This window comes from Tupaia chinensis, unplaced genomic scaffold, assembly GCF_000334495.1.
Source record: "Tupaia chinensis unplaced genomic scaffold, TupChi_1.0 Scaffold144276_1, whole genome shotgun sequence".
Taxonomy (NCBI): domain Eukaryota; kingdom Metazoa; phylum Chordata; class Mammalia; order Scandentia; family Tupaiidae; genus Tupaia; species Tupaia belangeri.
Window position 1 is genome coordinate 3,427,862 of NW_006204133.1, and position 10,447 is coordinate 3,438,308.

Here is a 10,447-nt window from a genome sequence, read left to right on the forward strand (position 1 = left end):
GTAATTAGTGCTTCTTTAAGGAAAAGAACTAACTCTGAAAAGAAAATGTTAACAGTCATCGCTTTCAGAACTAGCCACTGAAAAATCCAGAACAGATGTTTTTTAAAGTACTGGCTAGTTCAAAAATAACTGAAAAGTCATTAAAACAAAGGCTGTCCAGATAGCTTAACATATTTTAGCAATATTTAATATAAAGTCATTCTACAACCAAAGAGTTATATGCTCACCTGCACCGACAGTTAATCACAATATTTGCTTGAGAAAGCAGTGACTCAACTCTCAAACATAGACTACCATAAAACTTCCATTCATTAGCAAAGTAATATACATATTGATAAAACTGCAGAAAAAGCCCATAGTAGGTCCCCTCCTGTATTAGTTTTAAATGACAGATTCCTTCAGCTGGCACTCAATTCTTCTTCCCTAAACATTGGATCTCTATAGGAGGAAAGAAAAGTTTTCTAATTTTCCTACACTTTTCTTAATAATGGAGTACAGATAATTAGAAAGCAGGATTGAATTTTTCCCCCCCCCAATCAAAATAAGTATTTTTTAAAGATGATTTTATGATCCCTTAGAATATATATTTATAGCTATTTTATCAATTTTCTTATATCATAAACAAGAATACAGACCTTTGAGATCTGGTCTATTTCGTATACCCACTGACACAAAGAAGCAATCCATATCAACATGCATTATACAGCTCTGATGTCTGGGTGAACTCAATACTGACATATTTCCTAGAAGGAAAAAGAGAGTATTCAAACCCCGAAGTAATTTTTACCATGAAAGAAATCAGATCTAGTTAATTTTAGGAATTACATTTAAAAGGTGCTTACAAGCAGAATGAAGTCTTGAAAAACACTGAGCCTATTGCAGATTATTTTTACTCTCTGAACCAAAGTCAAAGTTAAGTTTCTTTCCTCTAAAAGTAATTCAGACACAAATTTAGCTTACAAATATAATCTTAAATCAATTGTGAAAATACCGTATTTTTCTCCTTTTGAGTCTAATAATTAAGTCTTAAGTAAAAATTTGCCTAAAAACTTATCTTAAAATTACTTTTGTATACTGATTATTTTATAGAAAGATAGAAAGTTGTTTTCATACATTTTGTTAAAAGGAATTAAGTAACTTTTTTTTAAGGTTTTTGCCATTGAGTGCATACATTTGCCAGAGAGAGACAGAGAAAAGAGAGAGAGAGAAATAGACTGTGAGAGGGAAAATGAGAAATCACCCCCCAGGGGGGACGGGTCCATTGCACTCCCTTCTCCTCCATTCTCCTCTCAGGATGTTGGGCACGCACATACTGTGCCCAGTGTGATTTTCAAGCCACCAGGCCCGGGATTCGAACCACGGTGGATCATGTGGTAGTCTAGCGCCTTAACCACACCACTTCTTAGTCCCAAGCTAAGTAACTTCTGATAATCACTACTCCCCATAGTCTACAGACATTTCTTGATGAAACAGTAACAATAAAAAGTCACTGTTATCCAGTGATTGGTAAGTTCAGAAACTGTTTTAAGAGGTTCATAAGTATTTATTCACTTTAATTCTTACAACACTATTAGATAGGTGATCCTATTATCCCCATTTTACAGATTAATAATTTACTTAAATTATATTCAGTAAGTATTTGAGCTAGGAGTCTATCCCAGGGTTGAATTTCAGAGCTCCTAAACTACCAAGATGCTGTTCTATCTAAGAAGATAAATGAGGGGTATTCAAAAAGTCCATAGAAGATATGTTATTGGGTTGTTGGAAAAGTCATGACACATTTTTGCATAGAAAAAAAAATACGCATGACTTTTCTGACAACCCAGTATTATGAAAAAAATTATGCATGGATTTACTTTTTTACAAAAAAAAACCCTGATATTTTAATTCCATTTTTCCATAGTCTTAAGTCTCCCTGTACTTTAAAGATAGTCTATAAAATAAAAATTTGTATACAAATGGGATTTTTTTTTCTTCTTATATCATTAAATACCACTCAAAATCAGCCTTGAACCATGAATACACTTGAGATATAGACTATCCTGTCTTAAAGACAACGGCTTATAATAACCCTAAGCTACACTGAGATTAGAAAAAAATTTAACACTAATCCAGCCTCAACCAGAGTTTTCCTCTATTATCAGTCTCATCATTATTCTTTTTCCCTGGTTCTCCAAGACCAAAGAACTCTGAGCTTGTAAAAAGTTCTGATCTTATAATGAGTTTTCCTGATAGGCTGAAGAGCAGTAATGGAGTCTTTCTAACTGGCTTCCAAAAACTTAAAAGTTTTGGATCATTCCACTTACCAAATAGTGATTATGACAGCACCTACTAGTTCTCATGACTGGCAAGGTACTAAACACCTGTTCAAATTATCTTAAACTCACGGTCCGTGAGGTGAGCATCATCAAGCACCACTCCCCTGCAGAGAGGAAAGTGAGACATAGAGAGGCAATCTGCTTTCCCACGGCCTTGTAGCAGAAGAGTACAGAGGAGCTGGGATCTGGAGATAGGCCAAGCTCTCTACTTCCAAATCTGTTATGTCCTTGCTACCTTTATATTACCTCAAGAATGATTTATAAGATAAACCTTAATAATCATAATTCTGCTTTATATATGAATATAAACATAATGTAAACTCAAAATAATGGTTTTAAACATTCAAATAGTATGTATACACCAAGTATCTACCAAATGTTTTCATATACTATAAAAACTTCTCATTATATCCTCATTCATGGAATGAGTTTATAATAAAGGGACTTCAAAAAGTTTGCCAAAAAAAATGGAAGTATGAGTTTATTTTGGTGCAAAAAAAAAAAAAAAAAAAAAGAAATCCATGCATAGTTGTTTCATAATACACATCTCCCATGAACTTTCTAAAGACCCCTCATATTTCTTTGATGCTTACAAAATTAAATGACCTTCAGGTTACAGGGCTGAGACATGATGTAAGGATAATTGAATATCTAAAACATTACTCAGAAATATTTCATAAAGCACTTATGATTAAAAGCACATAGGAATACATCAAACACAGTAAACAACAGAAAAAATCCACATGGAGAGAGACTCCATCACTTTTTAGGACAAAACCATGAGCTTTTCTCTCTGTACCTCAGTTCCCACAGCTATCAATTAAAAGATAGTATTAGATATCTCTGAGATTGAGATTACTCCCTTAAAAACAAACCCTACAATCTAAAAACTTCAAATAAGACCTAACTTAAAATAACTGGCACAGAAAAACACACTCTGCTATTCATGGATTGCTTTGTTTTTGATAACAAAGAAAGTATTAGAAAATAAAATACAATTAACGAATCTACTTAGATATAAAAATACTTAATCTCACTAATGCAAAATTCCAGAAATTAACAATTAATTCTATCAAACCAACAGGCGTTTAAGCATTGAGTATACCATGTTATATTTACACTGTTCAATACTTCAGCAACTTAAAAGATCTACATGAGGGGAATAAGTGCTTAGAATCCCAAACGTGTTACTATTTAAATTATCTGAAAATTTTTCCTTAGCCACAATTAAATCTAATTTTTAAAGAAGTATCTGAATCAGTTATACTTAATGTAACTTACATAATCTAACATTCCTAGAGACGTTAATATTATTCGCTCTTAATGTTGATCAGAATACTAACGATAGCATAAAAACAAAATGATCAAGCATGACATTCTTAAGAAAACAATTTTAGTATCTACCTGTGTCAGTTACAACAAGTGCAGACCTGCCTGCTTTCAGTTTTTTTAATTTTTCCCTTCCTGGAAAGATACCACTACTCTGTCTTTGTAGGGTATTGACAAATTCAGTCAATTCACACTTCCATGTTGATATGTGATGCAGTCTTGAACGAGAATAGAAGTCTGAAATAAAATTGCAGTCTGAAGGTCTGGATGGCACTGAAGGTGCTGCCTTGCTAAGAGTAGGTACTGAAGAAGTGCTTTTTGTGCTTGAAGGCCCCTGAATAGTGGAGTGGTGAGCACCATTGATTTTAGTGTTACTGTGCAAAGATGATAATGAGAAAGAATTAGTTCTGTGTGGGTTTCGCAGAGCATCTGCATTTCTGGTGCTCTGTTGCAACTGCTGCAGACTGCAGTCTCTGAAGTCAGTACTGTTCTTCTCTGCCTTCTCCTCATCCTGGGCAGAGTCTGGAGAGAGCCTGCTGGCAACACTGTTGCCCATGGGCAGAGAGCAATCCTGTGTCTTTAAGGCACCATTAGAGCTATGAGTGTGTCCATTAAAAATGGCAGTACTGCCTCTGGGATGTGGCATTCCATTTTGTTTCCTTCCCAGATAGGTCTGTTCCAGATCCACAAAATTAAAATCATCATTTACATCTTCTTCATTCCAACTGTTCACTCCATTGACTCTGACTTCATTTTCTGTCTCAATCTTCTTAATTATGTGATTCCTAAAGCAGAAAATAAATTATTTAAGTAATAGTGTCCAACTTTCAGGATAAATTTGTTTTTCATTTAACATATTTTTAGTGATACATACTTCAATATTTACCTCTTCAAAATCTGAAAAACCAAAGCATAAACTTCATGCTTTGTTTTAGCAAAAAGTAATTTTTAACTAAACCAAAGCAGCAAGGTAACTAGGAAAATTCTATAATAGTAATAGCTTTTTAAGTTTTGATTTTTTTCCCCCCACTTAATACAGTCTCAAGAGAAGAAATACAATGGAATACTTCATATGGTTGAAGAGAAACCCAAAAATTGTTTTCAATTAAAGTTCTCACAAAAAATTAATCGGAATCTATAAGCTTTAAATACCCAGTTCTGAGGATAGTGCTTGACGTTTAATTATACAGTCAAAAAATGTTTCCTGAATTAATAGAATATGAGTAATTTCCATAAAATGGATAAAAAAAACTTCATTTAAATTCTCATTCTTAGTTTTACTTTTAATGTACTGCTCAACACATTAAATCCAATATTGCTGCAAAGGGACTAAAGTTCTGAGGCCAGTTAGCTTCAATTACAGGGAAAAAATAGCAGACAACACTGATCAACTCATTAACAAGTCAATCATTGCATAAGTAGAGAGAAAGTAAGAACCAGATCAGTATGTGAGGGTAACTCAGTAAGATTTATACCTGGAAAAATGAGAGATCTTGCGTTACTGACAAAGAAAATGGCATTTCACTTTTTTTTTTTTTTTTAAAGAATTATCTGATTTAACTTTATTTTTTCATTTGACCAGAGAGGGTCAGAGAAAGCGAGAGAAGGTGAGAAAGCAAGCCACCAGGTCCGAGACTTGAACCACAGTCAGCCATTGTGGGAGTCCAGCTCCCTTAACCACCAGGCCAACTGCCATTCCCTAAATGGCATTTTATTTCTAAGAAAAGCATATTTAGATGCCAAAGTGGTCCAAGGCAATGTGGTCCAAGTTTCCTAATGACAGGTTATAAAGTGCAGGAACGAGGACAAATGCTATGCTAAATTCACATTCTAGCCCCTCTAGATGTTTCCTTAGTAATAATGCTTTATAATACTAAATTCATTTGCATTCATAAGAACCATCTATTGGGTTGTCCGAAAAGTCATGACACAGTTTTGCACAGCAAAATACATGATTGATGACTTCTCTGATGACCCAATAAGTAACAAACACAAAAAGTTGAATTACTGAGCTACAGTATGTAGCATCAAGTCCATAGCATCAAGTCAATTATAGTTCAGGCTTCAGATAAAGAGTGCCATAACCAGTACTGAAGCCTATGTGAGGATACCACAGTATCACCAGATTTGGTCTAAAGCTCTTCATCCTAATGTTTTCTAAAATTATCACAAAGAACAAATTTTAAATACATTTATTTGTTTTTTAATATTTTTTTGAGAGGTTTTTACTATAGGGCACGTGCGCTCGCCAGGAAGACAGAGACAGACAGAAAGCGAGAAATCACCCCCCAGGGGGGATGATCACATGGCGGCAATCCCTTCTCCATTCTCCTCTTTTGATCTTGGGCATGCACGCACACACACCCAGAATGAGTTTAAGCCACCAGGTCCGGGACTCGAACCGCTGTTAACTACATGGGAGTTCAGCGACATAGCCATTACGCTAACTGTTGGTCCCTGTTTTTAAAATTTTTATTAGCATGGATAAGAAAAACAAATGAGACTATATATTCTGTGAATAGGTTTCCTAATTATTTGTTGTGCACCTTGACGTTAAAGATTTAAAGTTTCAGGTAAGGGACCAGCAGGTGGCATGGTGGTTAAGGCACTGGACACTCCCACATGGCTGACCACAGTTTGAGTCCTGGACCTGGCAGCTTGCTTTCTCACTTTCCCTTTCTCTCTCTCTCTGTCTCTCCCTGGTCAAATTAAAAAATAAAATGAATGAATAAATTAAGTAAAATAATTCTTAAAAAAAGATACCTTTGAAAAAAATAAAGTTTCAGGTAAATGTAAAGAACATTTCAATATGCTTATAAGTGAATATGAGTTAAACAACACATGAAAACAAAAGAATCACAGAAGGTAGTGACACTGGATCCTCCTGGTATTTTGTAAAAATACATCCAACTCCCAAAGCAAGCAATTTAATAAATAAGGAAAAGGGTAGTGATAACGAATCACCTCCTATACAAGTTAAGACATCATACCAATTAATTGTGAAACTAATTTACTCAGGATTATTGCAATTAAAGCTAATTAAATCAATATATTTTTTAAAATTGGCCATATTGCATAAAGTCTAGATCCACTCCTATCCTGTAACTGAGGGCCAACTAAACTACCATGATATAAAAGGATTAACATATTTAACATTTATTTTTGAATACTTCAAAAATAACCTAAAAGTGTTAATATTTTAATTATCTTCCTATGCACCGCATACAACAAAAGTACAGGTGGTACAGTCAGTTCAGTTTTTGAGAAACCGACACTCCATATATAGCAAATTTCATGTGCAAAAATTACTTTCATGAAATCCATAAAAAGTTTACTAGTAACTGAAGGTCCATTAATTTAACATGAGAATCTATAAGACTAGGAAAACTCGTTTACGTTTATGAATCTTCAAACACAGGTAAATGGCCAAACTATTTGTTTCTATCTTCAGCAGAGCCAACAGTCAGTCACCACTTAAAATGAGCTTTACAGTATTCCCAAATAAGACAAACTTACACCCTGCTGTGGAGCTGTTTGGCTATATTGCTTGGACCTGGCACAGGATCCTCAGGTTTGCACACAGAATTAAAGTTGAGACCCCTCTGCACACTGGACTGCTTGGTGTACAGCTGATATGGAATGTAGGATAAGAGTCGCCCAGCTTTGATGCTAAAACAAACAAACAAAAGCAACACTAATTTAGAATTCAATACTTTGTAAAAATGCACTTCATAAACAAAATTCATGTTCTTAAAATTATCTCACAAATGGGCTACCTGTTTTCTTAGTTTATCACTTTTCACTTTTTAATGGTCCTAAACCAATACGGTTTTACTTAAACACTAAAGACGTTCCAGATAAAAGACAGATATAAAATTTAAAAGAATTAGTGGCCAACAATTTTACATGAATGGAGAACTATGGAGAAAAACTGTAAGCACTAGTCAATATTTTAATTCTCCTAACTTTAACATTAACCACTGTTTGTTCCCCCTCAAACAGTTGAGATATGATAATCAAGACTTCTTCCAATCCCATCTTACATATTAAGCTTTTCTAGAATAAAAATAGTGAATGAAAAGTCTGTTTTCCCAATTCAAATTAAGTTTCTTAAATGTAGAAAGTGTAAAATAAAATACAGGACAAAATACAGACTCTTATTTCAAGAGTAAAAAATAACTTGAAACTATTTTTATGTATTTAAGAATGAGAAAAGCGGACCAGCAGAAAGCATAATGGCTGTGTCACTGGACTTCCACCATGTTGACCATGGTTTGAGTCCCAGACCTGGTGGCTTAAAACTCACACCTGGCGCATATGCATGTGTGCCCAAAATCACAAGAGGAGAAGGGACTGTGGCGTGGCCACCCCCTTGGGAGGTGATTTCTCACTCTCTCTCTCATGTGTCTCATGTGTCTCTGGCAAGCATAAACTCCCTATAGCAAAAATCTCTCTTAAAAAAAAAAAAAGAAAAGACATGGCTATCTAAGAATATTAACTCTAAGAGGGCAAAAGTTATCACGTATTTCCTCCAAATGCTTATTACATATCATAACATCAGCATTAAAATCCAGGGAACCCCAGTCTTATACTAGTAGGTAGTACTGGCACTTTAACTGAAACTCCCAAATACCTATTTCCTTTTGTACTTCGGAACTAAAATTAATATGATTAAGCTGTTTTAATAAATTCTGAATGCAAATTGGAGTTACATATGTTACTATATCTTTAAAAATACATTTTCCAGTTAGCCATGGCTTGGTGATTAAGGTGGCTTAATGGCAATTTTCCAGTTAGCCATGGCCTGGTGGTTACAGTGGCTTGATGGCACATGGCCAAGTCCAGTTTGAACTTGGCAACTTGAGAGAGACACTAACGTGTGTGCATGTATGCCTATTCCTCATGGGGAATGTTTTTCCACTTTCTCCCTCCCTTTCTCCCTGGTGAGCACATGTACCTTCTGGAAAATTAAAACAAACAAAAAAACCTCATTTTCTGCCACACAAAAGGACCAGGTTCACTCTCAGACCATACTAGATATACCAGGCCCAGCAGTGCATGTCCATGAACCTAGCTTACTCGAAGGCTGGGATGAGAGGAATAAGGCACTATGAGACTGTCGGAAGAATTTTGCCCTACTGTCAAAAATAATTAGGGACCAGCAGATGGTGTAATGGTTATGTCGCTAGACTCCCATGTAGTCGACTGCGGTTCAAATCCTGGACCCCAAGGCACAACATTAGGCACATGTGCGTCTGTACCCAAAATCCAGAGGGGAGAATGGAGAAGGAAATGTGGCACCGCCATCCCCTCTGCAGTGTAATTTCTCACTTTCTGTCTGTCTGGCAAAGGCACATATATTATAACAAAAATCTCTCTAAAAGAATTTTAAAATTTTAAAAATAAGTTAATTAATAAATTTTGGGGCCAGCCAGGAGGCATGGTGGTGGATAAGGCAGCTGGATCCCATATGGTCAACCATGCAATTTGAGTACTGGATCCAGTGTCCTGGAAAGTAAGCGAGCCATGAGACCAGCAGAGGGCATAATGGTCACATTGTTGGACTCCCATATAGTCGATTACGGTTCGAGTCCTTGACCCAGCAGCTTCAAACTCAAGCCAGGTACATGTGCATGTATGACCAAAATCCCGAGAGGAGAATGAAGGAGAAGGGACTGCAGCATGGCCATCCCCTGGGGATGGGGTGGGGTGATTTCTCACTTTCTGTCTCTCCAGTGAGCACATGCACCTGATAGCAAAAATTTCTCACTAAAAACAAAAGAAGAAAATCAATCTGGGAGTATGTGTGTGCCCAAGATCCTGAAAGGACAACAAAGGAGAAAGGATTGCAGCACGGCCAATCACCCCTTGGGGGTGATTTCTCACCTTCCCTTTCACTCTCTTTCTCCCAGATGAGTGCATGCCTACTAAGACAAAAACCTCTTTAAAAAAAAAAAAAAAAAAAAAAAAAAAGAGGGAAAGGAAGAAAGAAAAGGTGGAGTTGAGAAAGTCCAAAAAATGGATTGAAAAGAGAAATAAACTAAGAATAGTATTCTACTTCAAATTAAGCAATACATTTATGCTAACATCCAAATTTTAAAACAGGTTCCTTACATATTAAAAAATGTTTTTTAAAAAATCGTTAGTTTTTAAACCTAAAATCACTAACAAAGTCATACCTGATTACTTAGGGGGAAAAAAAAAAGAATAATATTTTTCTTATTGTCTCATAAATCCAAGGATTTTTATTTGCTTAAATAGTACTTTCCCAAAATTTTCTTAAAAATAACCACCATGTTGGGGCCAATCTAGGGCACAAGGGTTAAGCCCAAGACAAAGGGAACCAGATCCCACATGGTTGAACATAGTTCAAATCTCAGCCCTGGCGGCTTGACATGTCAGGTGCAGGTAGGTACATGCTCATCCAAAATGCTGATGAGATAGAGAAACAGAGGAGAAAGAATTGCAGCATCACCACACCCACTGGGGTGTGCACACACACTCACTCACTCTGGCAAGCACTTACACTCTCTTATAATAAAAACAAAAACCAAACAAACACGAAAAAGGCAATGACTGAATTGGCTTACAGAATATCAATTAAAAATATTAAGTCAACTGGAGGGTCAGCTAGTGGTGTGGTGATTGAGGGCACTGAACTTCTACAAGGCTGATTGTGGTTCAAGTCCCGAACCTGGGGGCTTGCTTTCTCACTTTCTTTCTCTCTGTCTCTCGCTCTGTCCCTCTCTGGTCAAATTAAAATAAATGAATAAAGTTCAATAAAATAATTCTTTAAAAAA

At 35.8% G+C, this 10,447-nt stretch overlaps 1 protein-coding gene across 1 annotated transcript in view; it reads right to left on the reverse strand.

Moving 5' to 3' along the window:
• REV1 (REV1 DNA directed polymerase) overlaps positions 1-10,447 on the reverse strand; it is a gene marked incomplete in the record, with an annotated part of 83,412 nt that overhangs the window by 40,263 nt on the left and 32,702 nt on the right. Inside the window, 3 exon segments of the mRNA XM_027767550.1 lie at positions 636-743; positions 3,723-4,432; positions 7,164-7,316. Coding sequence (XP_027623351.1) covers positions 636-743; positions 3,723-4,432; positions 7,164-7,316 — 971 coding nt within the window.